This window comes from Salvelinus alpinus, chromosome 6, assembly GCF_045679555.1.
Source record: "Salvelinus alpinus chromosome 6, SLU_Salpinus.1, whole genome shotgun sequence".
Classification (NCBI taxonomy): domain Eukaryota; kingdom Metazoa; phylum Chordata; class Actinopteri; order Salmoniformes; family Salmonidae; genus Salvelinus; species Salvelinus alpinus.
The window spans coordinates 24,276,699-24,297,532 of record NC_092091.1 but is presented as its reverse complement, the minus strand read 5'-3'; the positions used below and the strand labels follow the sequence as shown (position 1 = coordinate 24,297,532).

Sequence of the window (20,834 nt, the reverse complement as noted above, 5' to 3'; positions counted from 1 at the left end):
TTCAGTGTGTGCTGTAGGATGTGAGTAATGTGTGTTAAGGTGGTTAATGGTTAACGGTGTGGCAGATGTGAGGTGATAATCTCAGGTATAAAAAGCACAGCCATGTTTATCAGAGGCAACAGCACGTGAAACAGCACAGGTCTCTACAACAATAGTACCTGGGAGACTTTGCGGACCACCTCTCCACTGACGGTCAGGCCCTGGACGAATGACCGCGCCGCCACCAAGACCCGAGTGACCTTGGACTTGAGGTCGCGGGGAACATCCCCAAAGGGCCGCAGGGTCTCCGTCTGCTTGGCGACACACTCCAGATAGTCATCAGTGAGAGTGTACTGTGGGAGGGCGGAGGCCTTGAACAGGTGCTCCAGCAGCCGTGCCCAGAAGTCGTTGAGCGTCTCCTCCAGGTTGACAGCGGAGCCACGGTAGTAGCGACGCAGGTCAGTGTACAGGTCCTGGAACACAGGGGCGTTCTTGGAGTAGAGGGAGCTCAGTTTGGCCAGGAAGGACTCCTGGAGGGAGCGCTCTGAGCTATTCAGGAGGTCTGTGAAGTATGCTGAGGAGAGAGGAGAGAGGGACGAGGAGTCAAATACTGGACTAGTCAGTTGTATTTATAGGACAGGAGCAGCACCTATCAATGCCTTTGCCAGACCACAAACAGGGCCTAGGGAGCGTAGAGTGAGATACATTTCTTTACTTGAGGAACTTGAGGCAACCGACCAATCAAACACGGAAGAGATTATGAAAGAGACAGGCCTCCAAAGCTCTTTGGTCTAGTCTACAAAAGGGTGATCAGGCTCATTCACACGCATGGTCACCTGCGCCTGGCTGGAGATGCAGGTGTGTGTTTCATTAAAACTACAGGATATCCTCTCTGTTGAGTCTAATGTGACCAGTAGACCAAGACCAAAAATCAATCTTTCCCTCTCTGACACACACACACACACACACACACACACACACACACACACACACACACACACACACACACACACACACACACACACACACACACACACACACACACACACACACACACACACACACACACACACGTGTGGTTCCCACCGTGAAGCATGGAGGAGGAAGTGTGATGGTGTGGGCGTGTGGGCGTGCTTTGCTAGTGATATTGTCTGTGATTTATTTAGAATTCAAGGCACACTTAACAAGCAAAGGCTACCATTGCATTCTGCAGCGATACGTCATCCCATCTGGTTTGCGCTTAGTGGGACTATCATTTGTTTTTCAACAGGACAATGACCCAACACACCTTCAGGCTGTGTAAGGGCTATTTGACCAAGAAGGAGAGTGATGGAGTGCTGCATCAGATGGCTTGACCTCCACAATCCCCAGACCTCAAACCAATTGAGATGGTTTGGGATGATTTGGACTGCAGAGTGAAGAAAAAGCAGCCAACAATATGTGTGAACTCCTTCAAGTCTATTGGAAAAGCATTCCAGATGAAGCTGGCCAGTTAATGGTGGCTGCTGGTGAAGCTGGTTGAGAGAATGCTAAGAGTGTGCAAAGCTGTCATCAAGGCAAAGGGTGGCTACTTTGAAGAATCTCAAATATAAAATATATTTTGATTTGTTTAACACTTTGTTTGTTACTACATGATTCCATATGTGTTATTTCATAGTTTTGATGTCGTCGCTATTATTCTACAATAGTAGAAAATAGTCCAAATAAAGAAAAACCTTTGAATGAGTAGGTGTGTCCAAACTTTTGACTGGTACTGTATATTTTAGGAACTCAGTCAGGGTCTCAACTTACTGTTGAGAGTTAGAATAGTATAGCATTTAGAATAGTATAGCATCAGCAGTTTTTCTCTTGTTATGGTAGTCACTGACAGTCAATCAATTAGCCCATGTCAGCTACCATTTTTTAGATAGGTAAATTAATCAACCGTTCGCTGCCTGCACCCGCACGCCCGACTAGCATCACCACCCTGGACGGTTCCGACCTAGAATATGTGGACATCTATAAGTACCTAGGTGTCTGGCTAGACTGCAAACTCTCCTTCCAGACTCATATCAAACATCTCCAATCCAAAATCAAATCAAGAATCGGCTTTCTATTCCGCAACAAAGCCTCCTTCACTCACGCCGCCAAACTTACCCTAGTAAAACTGACTATCCTACCGATCCTCGACTTCGGCAATGTCATCTACAAAATAGCTTCCAATACTCTACTCAGCAAACTGGATGCAGTTTATCACAGTGCCATTCGTTTTGTTACTAAAGCACCTTATACGACCCACCACTGCGACCTGTATGCCCTAGTCGGCTGGCCCTCGCTACATGTTCGTCGTCAGACCCACTGGCTCCAGGTCATCTACAAGGCTATGCTAGGTAAAGTGCCGCCTTATCTCAGTTCACTGGTCACGATGGCTACACCCACCCGCAACACGCGCTCCAGCAGGTGTATCTCACTGATCATCCCTAAAGCCAAAACCTCATTTGGACGCCTTTCCTTCCAGTTCTCTGCTGCCTGCGACTGGAACGAATTGCAAAAATCTCTGAAGTTGGAGACTTTCATCTCCCTCAACAACTTTAAAAATCTGCTATCCGAGCAGCTAACCGATCGCTGCAGCTGTACATAGTCCATCTGTAAACTACCCACCCAATTTACCTACCTCACCCCCCATACTGCTTTTATTTATTTACTTTTCTGCTCTTTTGCACACCAGTATCTCTTCTTGCACATGATCATCTGATGATTTATCACTCCAGTGTTAATCTGCTAAATTATAATTATTCGATTTATTGCCTACCTCATGCCTTTTGCACACATTGTATATAGATTCTCTTTTTTTTCTACCATGTTATTGACTTGTTTATTGTTTACTCCATGTGTAACTCTGTGTTGTCTGTTCACACTGCTATGCTTTATCTTGGCCAGGTCGCAGTTGCAAATGAGAACTTGTTCTCAACTAGCCTACCTGGTTAAATAAAGGTGAAATAAAAATTAAAATTAAAAATAAAAATAAAAAAATCTAGCCAGCTATCTTGTAGTAACTTGTAGTAATCGTGGTAGTAATCATAGTCGAATATCGACCAGGCACAAAGGGCACGTTCCCAGGGGCCCTGACTTCCAGGGGGCACCCATTGATTTTGTTTGTCACTCTTACTCAGATATCATATTAACTTGGCATAAATTTGCTTGAAAACGGCTAAAGTGTCTCTCCACCCCATGGCATAATATGTAGAATAGCAGCAAACTTGTTTTAAAACTGCAACATTTTCTCTGAGCCCCATGACAAAATGTGTAGAATTGCAGGAAATTTACTCAAAAAATGTTTCCTCTCCACCTTCAAAAGGGAGGCCACTAAAATGTTTTGCCCGCAAGGTTTTGCTTGAGGCCCCCAAAAGACTAGGGCCCTGATTGTGACATACAAGGAGGAGTGCTCTAGCTTTCCTGACAAATGAGCTATAGACACTGTTAGAACCTGTGAATTTATCTGTAGAACTGTAGAGCACTTTTTCAGCTGCAGTTCAGTTCACAGCACTGTGCGGGTACACTCTTAGAAAAAAGTGTTCCAAAAGGGTTATTCGGCTGTCCCCATAGGAGAACCCTTTTTGGTTCCAGGTAGAACCCTTTTAGGTTTAATGTAGAACCCTCTGTGGAAAGGGTTCTACATGGAAACCAAAGGGGTTCTACCCGGAACCAAAAAAGGGTTCTACCCGGAACAAAAAAGGGTTCTACCTGGAAGCAAAAAGGGTTCTTCGGCTGTCCCCATAGGAAAACCCTTTGAAGAACCCTTCTTGGTTCCAGGTAGAACTCTTTTGGTTCCCTTTAAGGTTCTAGATAGCACCTTTTTTCAAAGAGTGTATAGTGAGAGGAGAAGAGAAAAACAAAACAACAAAATCAACAAGGGACAATGTCATTGCCCCATATACCTCCTTATTGAGCCTTGCAATAAAGCGGCATATGTTGAGAGTTACAGTGTCAGTGGGAAATGTAATACATCTCTGTATCCTCCCATTCTGCTGACACACTGACTGGGCTGCTGCTGCTGCCTGCTGCTGGAGCTGACCCCTATAGAAAGAGGGTTAAGATGGGCAGACTGCCTCTGACTCTCCCTCTAATCTGAGGTTTGCATGCTGGAGGAGAGGGGAGGGCCAGGGTGGGGCCTGGGAGTGCTGCTGCTGCTGTGGAGATGCAGTAAAAACCTGCATTTATTTGAGCGAGTCCAGGGCCCACGCCCGACAACCCTGAACACAACCAGATGGCCATGTAGCTCTTACCGTCACTGCTCTCCGCGTCCTTCTGTTCCTTCTGTTTCTACTGCTCCTACTGCTACTACTCCTGTCCTCTACTGCTGATCCGACACAGCTGCAGTCATATCAAATGGGCTTGAAACATCCCCTGCACACTTCAATTTCCTCCTCTCTCTATCGCTGCTTCATGTAGCTATAGCTCTCCTGCTCATTCCTCTTTGATGCGTTGCTTCCTCCTCATCAACATCTGACTTTCCGCTGTCTCTGTGGTTGTAACCTCCTGATGTTGAGGGGATGAAAAGGGGTTGTGGGTTTTGGGGTGAGGGAGCTGTACTGTATGCAGCTGGACTAGCTCTATACTGTTCTGCCAGCCCAGCCCCTGTGTGTGTGATAGTGTCCGTGTTGTTGTGTGGCCCAAACCTTCCTCCTGTTGCTAGGCTAACTCTGCCACATCAGTCACACGTATTTCATCTCGCTGCGTAAATCAGAGCAGCCCAGCAGTCCAGAAAGTGCAGAAAGCAGGAGAAAAAGGAACTGGAACTCCCCATCTGACAAACACTGCCTGACTCATACCACCATACCCTCTCCTCTTTCCTTCTTTTTTAAATTCTTTCAAATGTCCATTAGCATTGCCAGCATCTCAGCCTGTGGCAGTGGATAGGAGGAGGAGAGATAGAGGGAGGGCTCCCTGCTCCCCCCATCCCCACCAACCTGTCAGACGGTGTCTGCTAGGTTCCATGACTCATTACCACAACCAATCATAACTCACTCTCCCAACCGCCCGCAATCTCCTCCCTGTCTCTGTGTCTACTGCTCTCTGTCTATGCCACTCTGATGACAGCTAGGGCCCATCAAAGCAGGAAATATGACTCCATGCCATCATCCCCAGTTCCTGTTCTAATTTTATGTTAATCAGATGGATGGATGGAGGTCCAGATTACTTGTGGGGGATTTATTTCCCTGAGAAAACAACCGTGTTTCAGGCGTTATCAGCTGCTGTCATCGGGGCACCATATCCTTTGGGCCACACTGGTCCTGTAGCTGGAGCCTCAGGACTATATTGATTAGTTTATAAATAGAGTTTATCAGTGATGTGTTAAAGATTGCAGTCTTTAAAATTCTCAGAACAAGTCAAGGACATCATCAAGGGCATCCAGGTCTTGAACTCAAAGATCACACGCAAATACGTGTGTGTGTGCGTGCGTGTTTGTATTGTCAGCATAGAGGAGTGTATGCGTTCTGGGAGGCTGCTACTCACTGTCGAAGCTCCTGTACTGTGCATTGAGAGAGGCCTGTAGCGAGCGTCCAGCCTCTCTGACCAGGCCCTCAAACTCCCTGCGACTCAGGTTGGACAGGGTCTCCTCCATGGCACTGGTACAGCAGGTGTACCCCTGGGGACAGATCCGAAGGTGCTCACCTACACAGACGTAAGACAGAGGAGAGGACATGTTTAGGGTTTTATCCACAGTACATACAAACTATATTTCCATACATTTATTTTATTCTTTCTGTATTTTGTTCATACAGCAAAACAGCACAACTGTGATGGTCATTGTATCTGATAAACTGAAAATGGTCCTTAATGGATTGCTACTGGTCTCTGTAACCTGTGGAGTAATCAATCTCTTAAGGATCTAAAAATAGCTGTGCAGGCCCCTCTGCTTCCCTAGAACCCACAGTAATAAGAAAGAGAGAGGATGATATCTCATTGTTACCACCAGTTCATTACACTGACCTACATGCCATCACATGGCCTCGGGCCCTCAGGACCCCAGAGGTGGAGGAGGCAGCCCACTGGTTATCACATATCACCTCTCCCCCTCTCTCTGACTGTCTCTGAGCAACACATCAGACCAGTCTCTGTCAGACTACAGCCAGAGAAGAGCTTAACCAGAGAGAATAGAGATGAGCTCAGTCATAGAACAGAGATATTGATTATGTTAAAGGACACAGTGGGATCAACTCAAAGAGCATGGAGGTGAAAACTACACTGGAGAACGGGCCATTCCAAAGACTCATATATAAAAACAACCAGATGACATATACAGGTAACTGCCAAAAACACGTGTGTAAATGAGGGATACAAAGTGTATTAAAAGCAGATGCTTCCACAAAGGTATGGTTCCTGAGTTAATTAAGCAATTAACATCCCACCATGCTTAGGGTCATGTATAAAAATGCTGGGCAGGCCATTATTTTGGCCATTATTTTGGTTACCATGGCTATGCCCCATGAGATGACAATGCCCCCATCCACAGGGCACGAGTGATCATTGAATGGTTTGATAAGCATGAAAACAATGTAAACCATATGACAACGCCGTCTCAGTCACCAGATCCCTACCTAATTGAACACTTATGGGAGATTCTGGAGCGGCGCCTGAGACAGCGTTCTCCACCACCATCAACAATACACCAAATCATGGAATTTCTAGTGGAAGAATGGTGTCGCATCCCTCCAATAGAATTCCAGACACTTGTAAAATATATGCCAAGGTGCATTGAAGCTGTTCTCGCTCATGGTGGCCTAACGCCCTACTAAGACACTTTATGTTGGTGTTACCTTTATTTTGGCAGTTACTAATAGAAGAATGGCGCCGTAGGGGTTGGCTGCCGTTTTACAGACTCCTAATCAATTGTGTTATTTTGTGTTTTTGCATTGTTTGTAACTTATTTTGTACATAATGTTGATGCTACAGTCTCTTATGACCGACAAGAGATTCTGGATTTCTGAAAAGCGATCACTCACCTCGAACTGGACGAAGATTATTTCTTTAATGAGTCTGACACGAAGGATATAATGTTGTTTCCTGGACAAGGCCATAATCCCTGTTATTCGCATGAAGAAAAGAAGGAAATACAGTAGACACAGATCAGGGTGCCTTGTGAGAATTCGACAGTGACCCGCCTCCACCATCCGTTCTATTGGCCAATGTGCAATCACTGGAGAATAAACTGGATGAGCTCCGTTTGAGACTATCCTACGTACCAACAGGACATTAAAAACTGTAATATGTGGCTGAACAACGACAGATGATATACAGTTGGCTGGGTTTTCCGTGCATCGACAGGACAGAACAACTACGTCCGGTAAGACGAGGTGTGGGGGTGTGTGTCTATTTGTCAATAACAGCTGGTGCGCAATGTCTAATATTAAGGTAATCTCGAGGTATTGCTCGCCTGAGGTAGAGTAAGCTGTAGACCACACCATCTACCAAGAGAGTTTTCATCTATATTTTTCGTAGCCGTCTATTTACCACCACAAACCGACGCTGGCACTAAGACTGCACTCAACCAGCTGTATAAGGCAAACCAGAAAATGCTCATCCAAAAGCGGCGCTCCTACTGTCCGGGGACTTTAATGCTGGCAAACTTGAATCTGTTTAACCTCATTTCTACCAGCATGTCAAATATGCATACAAAGGGAAAAAAACTCTGGACCACCATAACACCACACACAGAGATGCGTACAAAGCTCCTGCTGAATCCTGCTTACAAGCAACAACTAAAGCAGGAAGTGACTCGCTCAATACGGAAGTGGTCAGATGACGCGGATGCTACTCTACAGGACTGTTTAGCTGGCACAGACTGGAATATGTTCCGGGATTCATCCAATGGCATTGAGGAGTATACCACCTCAGTCACTGCCTTCATCAATAAGTGCATTGACAACGTCATCCCTACAGTGACTGTACGTACTAGAGGTCGACCGATTAATCAGCATGGCCGATTAATTAGGGCCGATTTCAAGTTTTCATAACAATCGGTAATCTGCATTTTTGGATGCCGATTACATTGCAATCCACGAGGAAACTGCGTGTCAGGCTGACCACCTGTTACGCGAGTGCAGCATCAAAAGAACCTTGTGGCTGCAAGGAGCCAAGGTAAGTTGCTAGCTAGCATTAAACTTATCTTATAACAGACAATCAATCATCACACAATCACTAGTTAACTACACATGGTTGATGATATTACTAGTCTAACTAGCTTGTCCTGCGTTGCATATAATCAATGCGGTGCCTGTTAATTTATCATCGAATCACAGCCTACTTCAACTTCGCCAAACGGGTGATGATTTAACAAAAGCGCATTCGCGGAAAAAGCACAATCGTTGCACTAATGTACCGAACCATAAACATCAAAGCCTTTCTTAAAATAAATACACAAGTATATTTTTTTAAACCTGCATATTTAGTTAAAAGAAATTCATGTTAGCAGGCAATATTAACTAAGGAAATTGTGTCACTTCTCTAGCGTTCAGTGCAAGCAGAGTCAGGGTATATGCAGCAGTTTGGGCTGCCTGGTGCACAGCGCTGTTTATGACTTCAAGCCTTTCAACTCCCGAGATTAGGCTGGCAATACTATAGTGCCTATAAGAACATCCAATAGTCAAAGGTATATGAAAGACAAATGGTATAGAGAGAAATAGTCCTATAATTCCTATAATAACTACAACCTAAAACTTCTTAACTGGGAATATTGATGACTCATGTTTAAAGGAACCACCAGCTTTCATATGTTCTCATGTTCTGAGCAAGGAATCGCTTTCAAGGAGCAGGACACTAATCCGAACACTTATAAGATGTAGCAGAGCTTGCAAACTACTATGGACTACAAAGAGAAACCCAGCCATGAGCAGCCCAGTGACGCAAGCCTACCAGATGGGCTAAATGCAGGTAGCCTAGTGGTTAGAGCTTTGGGCTAGTAACCGAAAGGATGCTGGATTGAATCCCTGAGCTGACAAGGTAAAAATTGTTCTGCCCCTGAGCGAGGCAGTTAACCCACTGTTCCCCGGGTGCTGAAGACGTGGATGTTGATTGTGGCAGCCCCCCCACACCTCTCTGATTCAGAGGGGTTGGGTTAAATGCAGAAGCCACATTTCAGTTGAATGCATTCAGTGGTACAACTGACTAGGTATCCCCCTTTCCCTTATGCTCGCTTCGAGGCAAGCAACACTAAAGCATGCATGTGAGCACCAGCTTTTCCGCACGACTGTGTGATCACACTCTCCATAGCCGATGTGAGCAAGACCTTTAAACAGGTCAACATTCACAAGGCCGCGGGGCCAGATGGATTACCAGGACGTTCCCAGAGCATGCACAGACCAACTGGCAAGTGTCTTCACTGACATTTTCAACCTTTCCCTGACCGAGTCTGTAATACCTACATGTTTCAAGCAGACCACCATAGTCCCTGTGCCCAAGAAAGCGAAGGTAACCTGCCTAAATGACTACCGCCCTGTAGCACTCACATCGGTAGCCATGAAGTGTTTGAAAGGCTGGTCATGGCTCCCATCAACACCATCATGCCAGAAACCCTAACAGATCCACAGATGACGCAATCTCAAGTGTAATCCACACTGCCCTTTCCCACTTGGACAAAAGGAACACCTATGTGAGAATGCTGTTCATTGACTACAGTTCAGTGTTCAACACCATAGCACCCACAAAGTTCATCACTAAGCTAAGTACCCTGAGAATGACCACCTAACTCTGCAACTGGATCCTGGACTTCCTGACGGGCCGCTCCTAGGTGGTGAGCGTAGGGAACAACACATCTACCACACTGATCCTCAACACGGGGGCCACTCAGGGGTGTGTGCTTAGTCCCATCCTGTACTCCCTTTTCACCCACGACTGCATGGCAAGCACGACCCTAACACCATCATCATTAAGTTTGCTGATGACACAACAATGGTAGGCCTGATCACCGACAACGATGAGACAGCCTATAGGGAGGAGGTCAGAGAACTGGCAGTGTGGTGCCAGGACAACAACCTCTCCCTCAACGTGACAAAGACAAAGGAGATGATCGTGGTCTACAGGACAAGGAGGGCCGAACACGCCCCCATTCACATCGACGGGGCTGTAGTGGAGCGTGTCGAGAGTTTCAAGTTCCTTGGTATCCACATCACTAACAAACTATCATGGTACAAACACACCAAGAAAGTCGTGAAGAGGGCATGACAAAGCCTTTTCCCCTCAGGAGACTGAAAAGAAAGGCATGGGTCCCCAGATCCGCAAAAAGTTCTACAGCTGCACCATCGAGAGAATCCCGATCGGTTGCATCACCGGCTGGTATGGCAACTGCTCTGCATCTGACCCTAAGGCGCTACCGAGGGTAGTGCCCAGTGTCAGAGGAAGGCCCAAAAAATTGTAAAAGAACCCAGTCACCCATGTCATAGACTGTTCTCTCTGCTACCACAATGCAAGCGGTACCAGACCGCCAAGTTTAGGTCCAAAAAGCTCCTTAACAGCTTCTACCCCCAAGCCATAAAACTGCTGAACAATTAATCAAGTGGCCAACCAGATTATTTGCATTGACCCCCCCCCCCCCCCCCACCCCCCTTTGTTTTTACACTGCTGCTACTTGCAGTTTAATATCTACAGTATGCATAGTCACTTTACTCCTAACTACATGTACAAATTACCTCGACTAACCTGTAGCCCCGCATATTGACTCCCCCTGTATATAGCCTCATTATTGTTATTTTATTGTGTTACTTTATGTTTTAGATTTAATTTTTTTACTTAATTTAGTAAATATTTTCATAACTATATTTTCTTAAAACTGCATTGTTGGTTAAGGGCTTGTAAGTAAGTATTTCAAGGTAAAAATCTACACCTGTTGTATTCGGCGTATGTGACAAATACATTTGTTTTGATACCTGCATATACAGTACTGTGCCTTCAGAAAGTATTCACACCACTTGACTATTTCCTCACGTTGTTGTGTTACAGCCTGAAACTTTAAAATGTATTACATTTAGATTTTTGGGGTTGCTGGCCTATACACAATACCCCATAATGTCAGCATTTTTACAAAGTATTCAAACCCCTTGTTATGGCAAGCCTAAATGAGTTCAGGAAAAAAAGGTGCTTTAACAAGTCACATAATACAGTACGTTGCATAGACTCACTCTTCGTGCAATAAATCAAATCAAATCAAATAGCGTTTAGCATGATTTTTAAATGACTACCTCATCACTGTACCCCACACATACAATTATCTGTAAGGTCCATCAGAGCAATGAATTTCAAACACAGATTCAACCACAAAGACCAGGAGAGGTTTTCCAATGCCTCGCAAAGAAGGGCACCGATTTGTAGATGGCTAAAACATCTAAAAAGCAGACATTGAATATCCCTTTGTGCATGGTGAAGTTATTAATTACACGTTGGATGGTGTACCAATACATCCTGTCACTACAAAAATAAAGCTGTCTTTATAACTCAGTTGCCGGAGAGGAAGGAAACCGCTCAGGAATTTCACCATGAGGCCAATGGTGACTTTAAAACAGTTACAGAGTTTAATAGCTGCGATAGGAGAAAAGTGAGGATGGATTAACAACATTGTAGTTACTTCACAATACTAACCTAGTTGACAGAGTGAAAAGAAGGAATAATAAAAAATATTCCAAAAGATGCATCCTGTTTGCAACAAGGCACAAAAGTAATACTGCAAAATATGTGGCAAAGCAATTCACTTTTTGTCCGGAATACAAAGTGTTATGTTAGGGGCAAATCCAATACAACACATTACTGAGTACCACTCTCCATATTTTCAAGCATAGTGGTGGCTGCATCATGTTATGGGTATGGTTGTAATCATTAAGGACTGTTTTTCAGGATAAAAACATTTATGGAATGGCGCTAAGCACAGGCAAAATCCTAGAGGAAAACATGGTTCAATCTGCTTTCCACTAGACACTGGGAGATGAATTCACCTTCCACTGAGTGACCAGGTTAAATTTTTTACTTAAATCTGCTTGAAAATCTATGGCAAAACTTGAAAATGGTTGTCTAGCAATGATCAACATCCAATTTGACAGAGCTTAAGAATTTTGAAAAGAATAATGGGCAAATATTGTATAATCCAACTGTAAGACTCACAGCTGTAATTGCTACAAAAGGTGATTCTAACATGTATTGTCTCAGGGGTGGGAATACTTCTGTAAATGAGATATTCTGTATTTCATTTTCAATACATTTGCAAACATTTCTAAAAACATGTTTTCACTTTGTCATTATGGGGTACTGTGTGTGGACGGGTGAGAAAAAAATTCTGTAACACAACAAATTGTGGAATAAGTCAAGGGGTGTGAAAACTTTCTGATGCGACTGTAAAATACATCCCAGCTAGCACATAACGTTCTGAGAACCATATGTTTCTTAGAGCTTGGTGAGAGTGTGTTTGTCCTATGGTTATTTTGCATACAACCTTCCCACAACTTTCTGGGAATGGTGCCAGGATAGTGTTCTGGCTTTGGAACATTCTCAGCACATTAAAGGAACTTCACAAAAAAAAATCTTGTTATTTCAATAGTTTAACGTAATGTTTCCTAAAAGTTCAAACATGGTTATATTTAATTTCAATTTTGGTAATGTTCTGGGAGTGTTCTCCAACTGGTTTGACTTTGGGAATGTTCTCAAATAGTTATTCTTGTCCCAAGAACGTTAAGAAAACTTTCCATAAAAACCACAAGAAAACTTTAGTAACATTCAGAGAATGTTCTAAGAATGTTATTTAAAAAGATATACATTGCATTCTCAGCATCAACAAAACTTTCTCTATCCTCTATCTTGTTAAGAACGAAAAGTAAGTCGCTCTGGATAAGAGTGTCTGCTAAATTACATTTAAAACATTTTTTAAGTGTGTTCAGGTGTGTTGGCCGCGCCCACTAATTGGCCACATCTGATTTTAATCAGAGTGATTGTTTCCTTTGAAATGCGTTCTGTTTGAATAGACTAAAATGAACAGCTTTGTATGAGTAAAAAAAACAACATGGCATGCTAGCTCCATCCTGGTGATGCAGTGGACTTATTCCATGGATAAAAAACAGAAGAGCATAGGTTTGAATCTCACTGACGCCGTGCCACAATAAAAAAGAAATGTGTTTGCATGACTAATGCCTAAGCAATTACATTTCCATGTGTCCTATCTGTGCTTGGAGTTCAAAACAGTTAACCCAAACTAAGATAGCAGTGTTATTAAGTCTTATTGAAACATGTTCTCAGAATGTTATTTAATTACCTTCAAATAACCTATAATTTCCATTCTCAGAAGGTTAATAATATCTCCCAGGAAAATGTTCAGGGAACCCTAGTAAAACATTCTCAGAAACTCCCTGCAACCTAAAACTAAAAGGGACATTTCTAAATTCATCATCTCCAGCACCACCCCAACATCAACATAAGTGAAAATGGCGTAAAAACTATTTATATTTTTTACTACAAACATAAAAAGCTCAATTTCCCCATATGTTGATGTTGTGCTGGTGCTGGAGATGATTAATATGATGTTGACATTTTTAGAAATTTCCCTTTAAGGTTCGCAGAACAGGCAAAATGTTCACTTCCATTCTCAGAACGTTTAAAAAACATTCAGTTTTACCGGTAAGGAAACATATGGCTTCATTCCCAGAACCAATGGGAAACAACACATTTACGTTCCCACAACTTCCAAGAAATCAAATGTGCTTGCTGGGATTAACCTCAACAAACACCAATACAGAACAGCACAAAGATGCTAAACACGTCGAAATCGCTGCAGTGCGGCATGTGAACATTGCTAGAAGTGATAGCAGAGCAATGGAGCACACACACAAACAAACACACATGCAGAAAAAAAGAGTGCCAGACAGCTTAGAGTACAGTCTGCAGTCCCAGTCCCCAGGCAGGTGGGGGTGAATCTGAGGAGGGGGTTAAGCAGACACAGGGGGTATGGGGGTTGAGTGGTCTGCCTGCTTGCCTTCTCTGTCATTTCGCAAACAGGTTCCCTGTTAAAGCCCTTCCCTCGGCCTGGCCCTGGATGTCTTTCCAGGGAACTGGAGCAAGAGATGTTATCGCATCCATGCATCTTTTATGACTCCTGACTACAGCAGGTGGGAAAAGTTCAGAGAAGTTTCTATTAACTTGTTTATTTCCTCACTTTTATCTTAAAATTCCAGAGAAAGAACATAGATATCTGCCTACCAGGAAGCTCACTAGTTGTGTGGTAGTCAGGCAGTAGTTTGTCTGTTTTCCTTTAGTGTTGTAAACAGCATGTGGTACAGTATTTTGACATTGTCATGAGGAGTATTGCAAACCTTTATATCAAATCAAACAACTTTGAGAGGACATGGAAAGGGATGATTGATCCTGATCGTGATCATGCTGTATAAAGATGAGAAGGGTAGCACTCAATGAACTTGACAGCCATTTTTATTGTGCATTTTCCTATTGTGTATAATTTAAAAAATCTTTTTAGCTTTATTTAACTAGGCAAGTATAAACTCCTTCCTCCTGAACATCTCTTTTTTTTCTCTTTCTTTTAGTTATGTCTTTACTCTGAAGCAGCGCTTAGCTTCTGAAGCGAGACTTCAAACAGGTTGTGATGAGGTGATTTGATATGCGGAGCAAAGTGTGAACCAGTAAAAACTCAATGGAGGGATTCTAGTAGAGATCATATTGCGTGTCTTACTCGTAGGCCTAGAATACTACGGAGCTGAAAAGGCTAAAATCTCATTAAACAGCTCATCTTGTGGCCTGTTCATGAGCATGCGTCCATTTTAGTCAGCGAGCAGGGGGAAGATGTGTGGCATGCATTTCAATTACTGCTGACAGTGAACAACGAAAGACAAGACTGATAATCTGTCATGTGCACCCACATTCATGCAAGCCAGGGACACAGGAGACACACGCTTGAGCACCCACCCACACCCACCCACACACCTCCCTCCCCAATCCATAGACATGCAAAGACAAACACACAGAATTATAAATAGCAAGTCATCATCAGTATGCGGATAGGATCACATCTCCCATTGGACCAGTAAGACAGCAAGGTTCCTGAGACTTAGGCCTACATTATGTAAATCCCTTACAACGGTATATACTGTATGTAACATTTGCCACTCCATATTGAGATGCGCTAGACCTACAGTATCTACACTCTGTAATATCTGCCTCCTAAGTGGCCAAGGCACTGAACCGCAGCGCTTGAAGTGTCACTACAGCCCTGGGTTCGATGCCAGGCTGTGTCACAGCCTGCCATGACCGTGAGACCCATGAGGCGGCGCACAATTGACCCAGCATCGTCCGGGTTAGGGGAAGGTTTGGCGGGCTGGGATTTCCTTGTCCCATTGAGCTCTAGCGACTCCTTGTGGAGGGCCGGGCACCTGGAAGCTGACCTCGGTCGCCAGCTGTGTGGCTAGCATCCGGGTTAAGCGAGTAGCGTGTCAAGAAGCAGTGCGGCTTGGCAGGGTCGTGTTTCGGAGGACGCATGCTCTCGACCTTCACCTCTCCCGAGTCTGTACGGGAGTTGCAGCGATGGGACAAGACTGTAACTACCAATTGGATATCATGAAAAGGGGGTAAAAAGTACAAAATAATATATATTTTTTTTATATAAAAAATATCTGTGATGGGTATGATTTAGCATTTAAGTCATTTAGCAGACGCTCTTATCCAGAGCGACTTACAAATTGGTGCATTCACCTTATGACATCCAGTGGAACGGCCACTTTACAATAGTGCATCTAAATCTTTTAAGGGGGGGGGGAGTGAGAAGGATTACTTTATCCTATCCTAGGTATTCCTTAAAGAGGTGGGGTTTCAGGTGTCTCCGGAAGGTGGTGATTGACTCCGCTGTCCTGGCGTCGTGAGAGAGTTTGTTCCACCATTGGGGGGCCAGAGCAGCGAACAGTTTTGACTGGGCTGAGCGGGAACTGTACTTCCTCAGTGGTAGGGAGGCGAGCAGGCCAGAGGTGGATGAACGCAGTGCCCTTGTTTGGGTGTAGGGCCTGATCAGAGCCTGGAGGTACTGAGGTGCCGTTCCCCTCACAGCTCCGTAGGCAAGCACCATGGTCTTGTAGCGGATGCTTGCAAATGGGCAGCTACATCCTTGCTATAGTGGCTGGTTGGCTATATCCTATCCATATCCTGTTGGCTGCTTGGTGTTCGTCCCTGCAACTAACTAACTGACAGACAGACAGACAGACAGACAGACAGACAGACAGACAGACAGACAGACAGACAGACAGACAGACAGACAGACAGACAGACAGACAGACAGACAGACAGACAGACAGACAGACAGACAGACAGACAGACAAAGCCCTGGTCTGGTCTGTCTCTGGCTTGCTGGCTGGCTGTGTGAGGGAGCAGGTGCGGGGAGAAAGTCTAGCCCACTTACAGCGTTTATTCAAGAGGCAGATTACTGCTGAGGGATATGAGGGGTGTCCAACCTCGCTCCCGTGTCACACTAATCGAATCAAAGTCATAGCACTGCCAGCCACAGTCAAAGGCACAACCCACACATTTAATACAGACTAATACAATATGCAAGACTTCCACAAAAAATGTAGCTAGCAAATCTAGATTGGACAGCCGTTGAAAGAAAATGTTGACTTTGACTATTTGTCCATGAACCTGCACTCTCCATCTCATTTATATCTATGGCTGCAACCAGAAATGAATGTCTGGACAGACAATTGTGACCAGCCTACACTATATCTAGAACCTAAAATGGTTCTTTGGCTGTCCACACAGTAGGATAACCCTTTAAAGAACCCTTTTACGTTCAAGGTAGAACCCTTTTGGGATCCATGTAGAACCTTTTCCTCAGAGGGTTCTACATGGAACCCAAAGTAGTTTTACCTGGAAACAAAAAGGGTTCTACAAGGAATCAAAAAGGGTTCTCCTATGGGGACAGCTGAAGAACCCTTTTTTATAAGAGTGTACAAATGTCTCTCTATGCAAAAGAGATTGAAAAGAAAACCATGTCAGATGCTTGGAAGGGGCAATAAAAGGCTTGCAAAGACTTTCATAATGTCTAAATGTAACTTTTAAAACTAAATGGAAACTTTGGTTTAAGCAACAAAACCATCCACTTTAATTGAATTGGCATTCCACTTTAATATATTTAACTGTTTTTGGTTTAACCACTGATCTGTGGATGGAGGAAAGACATTTCCACCTCAGACATAGATGTTTGTTGTCATTAGACTGAAGTATGTTTACTACAGTAAAGGGGCTTAAAACCATTACAGCGTTGCTTAGTCATGGAAACTGTGTATCCTGCATGAGCCATACAATTAATTCACTTACAGTGACAAACACATACAGTTGAAGTCGGAAGTTTACATACACCTTAGCCAAATACATTTAAACTCAGTTTTTCACAATTCCTGACATTTAATCCGAGTAAAAATTCCCTGTCTTAGGTCAGTTAGGATCACTACTTTAATTTACGGATGTGAAATGTCAGAATAATAGTAGAGAGAATGATTTATTTCAGCTTTTGTTTCTTTCATCACATTCCCAGTGGGTCAGAAGTTTACATACACTCAATTGGTGTTTGGTAGCATTGCCTTTAAATTGTTTAACTTGGGTCAAATGTTTCGGGGAGCCTTCCACAAGCTTTCCACAATAAGTTGGGTGAATTTTGGCCCATTCCTCCTGATAGAGCTGGTGTAACTGAGTCAGGTTTGTAGGCCTCCTTGCTCGCACACGCTTTTTCAGTTCTGCCCACATATTTTTAAAGGATTGAGGTCAGGGCATTATGGCCAATCCAATACCTTGACTTTGTTGTCCTTAAGCCATTTTGCCACAACTTTGGAAGTATGCTTGGAGTCATTGTCCATTTGGAAGACCCATTTGCAACCAAGCTTTAACTTTCTGACTGATGTCTTGAGATGTTGCTTCAATATATCCACATAATTTTCCTGCCTCATGATGCCATCTATTTTGTGAAGTGCACCAGTCCCTCCTGCAGCAAAGCACCCCCACAACATGATGCTGCCACCCCCGTGCTTCACGGTTGGGATGGTGTTCTTCAGCTTGCAAGCATCCCCCTTTTTCCTCCAAACATAGCGATGGTCATTATGGCCAAACAGTTCTATTTTTTTCATCAGACCAGAGGACATTTCTCCAAAAAGTACAATCTTTGTCCCCATGTGCAGTTGCTAACTGTAGTCTGGCTTTTTTATGGCGGTTTTGGAGCAGTGGCTTCTTCTTCTTTGCTGAGCAGCCTTTCAGGTTATGTCGATATAGGACTCGTTTTACTGTGGATATAGCTACTTTTGTACCTGTTTCCTCCAGCATCTTCACAAGGTCCTTTGCCATCGTTCTGGGATTGATTTGCACTTTTCGCACCAAAGTACATTCATCTCTAGGAGACAGAACGCGTCTCCCTCCTGAGCAGTATGACGGCTGCGTGGTCCCATGATGTTTATACTTGCGTACTATTGTTTGTACAGATGAACGTGGTACCTTCAGGTGTTTGGAAATTTCTCCCAAGGATGAACCAGACTTGTGGTCTACAATTTTGAGGTCTTGGCTGATTTCTTTTGATTTTCCCATGATGTCAAGCAAAGAAGCACTGAGTTTGAAGGTAGGCCTTGAAATACATTCACAGGTACACCTCCTTTAATAATGGAAAAATTGATGTAATCAATTTATCACTAGCCACTTTATATAATGTTTACATACCCTACATTACTCATCTCATATGTATATACTGTACGCTATACCATCTACTGCCTCTTGCCTCTTGATGTAATGTATCACTAGCCACTTTAAACAATGCCACTTCATATAATGTTTTCATACCCTACATTACTCATCTCATATGTATATACTGTACTCTATACCATCTACTGCATCTTTCCTATGCCGTTCGGCCATCACTCATTTATATATTTTTATGTACATATTCGTATTCATTCCTTTACACTTGTAAACACTCGAAATTGTTAGGTTATATTACTTGTTAGATATTACTGCATGGTCGGAACTAGAAGCACAAGCATTTCGCTACACTTGCATTAACATCTGCTAACCATGTGTATGTGACAAATACATTTGATTTGATTTGCTTTGAATTGACTCAAATAATGTCAATTAGCCTATCAGAAGCTTCTAAAGCCATGACATCATTTTCTGGAATTTTCCAAGCTGTTTAAAGGCATAGTATGTAAACTTCTGACCCGCCGGAATTATGATACAGTGCATTATAAGTGAAATAATCTGTCTGTAAACAATTGTTGGAAAAAGTATGTGTCATGCACAAGGTAGATGTCCTAACAGACTTGCCAAAACTAAAGTTTGTTAACAAGAAATTTGTCATTAGATCATTTATTTTGCTATTGTCCATATGTAGCTCGTTTTTGGTCACAGGTCCAGGAATGGCTGAAGAATTGCAACATTTGCGTAGAACTAACGCTGCAGAGAGCAATACTGGGGGATTTGAAAAGCCATAGTCAATCAATCAATAATATAATAATTATTTTTGCAAAGAAATATTTTTCATTTACAATCTGTAGAAGCTATGAGAATAGAAAGAGAATATATGGCAAATAGGAATCCAAAATGGATGATGTTGAGAGATAGATGGGAGGGGTTGAATGGAGCTGAAGGGTGGGACTAATAACAAGATAACCAATGTAAAACATACGGGGTCTGTAAAATATATATAGGTTCAGAAATGTTGTGAAATAGCACAGTTACAAATAGAAATCAAATTGGATGGACATCAGAAATAGAGGACTAAAGGACTAAAAACAAACAAAAGAAAACTATTGTAAAATAGATTGTGTCTGTAAAATGTGTATAAGATGTATAAACTGAAGGTAGAAGCCTAAGTGTTTATTAGTTTACTCCAATTGGGTGATGGGTGGTAGGGTTTGCGGGGAATAATAAAGGTATATTCTTAAAAAAGTATGTATATCTATATAGGTATGTGTATGTATCTATGTGTATATGTATGCATACGTGTATGTATATGGATATATATATTTACTCCAAAAAGATATGGGGGATCGGAAATGACGCAGACAATTACATTGATGGAAGCAACAATCTTTCTGCAATATTAAGCTGAACCACCCCTTAATTTTTTTATTTTTTTTTAAATAATAATAATTTGTGGAGTGGTTGAAAAACGAGTTTTAATGACTCCAACCTAAGAGTATGTAAACTTCCGACTTCAACTGTATACTGCAGGTCAGTCAGGGGTGGATCACATTCTTGTATGGGCTGTTTGTTCCATATGGATGCAGTGGATTAACTCTGACATATTACAATGAACACAATCATATTGGCTTCTTTGAACACTCATTCTGTAGCAGAGATAATGAATGATACTCAATCACTCTGCATCTGTCTCAGGCTGCTCCTTCTCGCCCTATCCACATACCAATGTACTGTATCTATTTTCTTTCAGTTTACCTATGCTTTCTCCATCTTTCTTTCCATATATTGCACTCTGTGCACAGTAATGTAAAAGGCATTTACATGACAGCGGATCCAGTTTACAATCCTGCACCTACTTTCCATTCAATGAACATTATTCACAAGACCAAAATTGAAACAGTAAAATCCATCTCAGAATAGCGGAGCTAGATCCATATACCCCGTAGCCTGGCTGACTCATGTGGTGCACAGCGAGGGAGATCTGTGACACCGGTCTGGGCAGGAGTCTGTTGTTTGTGCAATATTCCTGCTGAAGTTGGCTCGAGCTTTGATTTGTTCTCTCAAACATTTTATTTTCTGGGGGGTTGAGACCTCTCCTTGTTTGGATTTGAAAATCCAACAGTTGTATTGGAAGGGGACGGTGCTCACGGGCTGTGTGTGGCTGT

General features: G+C 43.1%; 1 protein-coding gene across 1 annotated transcript in view; it reads right to left on the bottom strand.

Annotated features, from left to right (window-relative positions):
* The window catches only part of LOC139578425 (glypican-1-like), a 67,437-nt gene that overhangs the window by 10,262 nt on the left and 36,341 nt on the right, over nt 1-20,834 (bottom strand). The window contains exons 2-3 of the mRNA XM_071405990.1: nt 5,476-5,634; nt 159-553 (exon numbers count right to left, since the gene is read on the bottom strand). Of these exons, the coding sequence (XP_071262091.1) occupies nt 159-553; nt 5,476-5,634 (554 nt within the window). The remainder of the gene's footprint in view (nt 1-158; nt 554-5,475; nt 5,635-20,834) is intronic.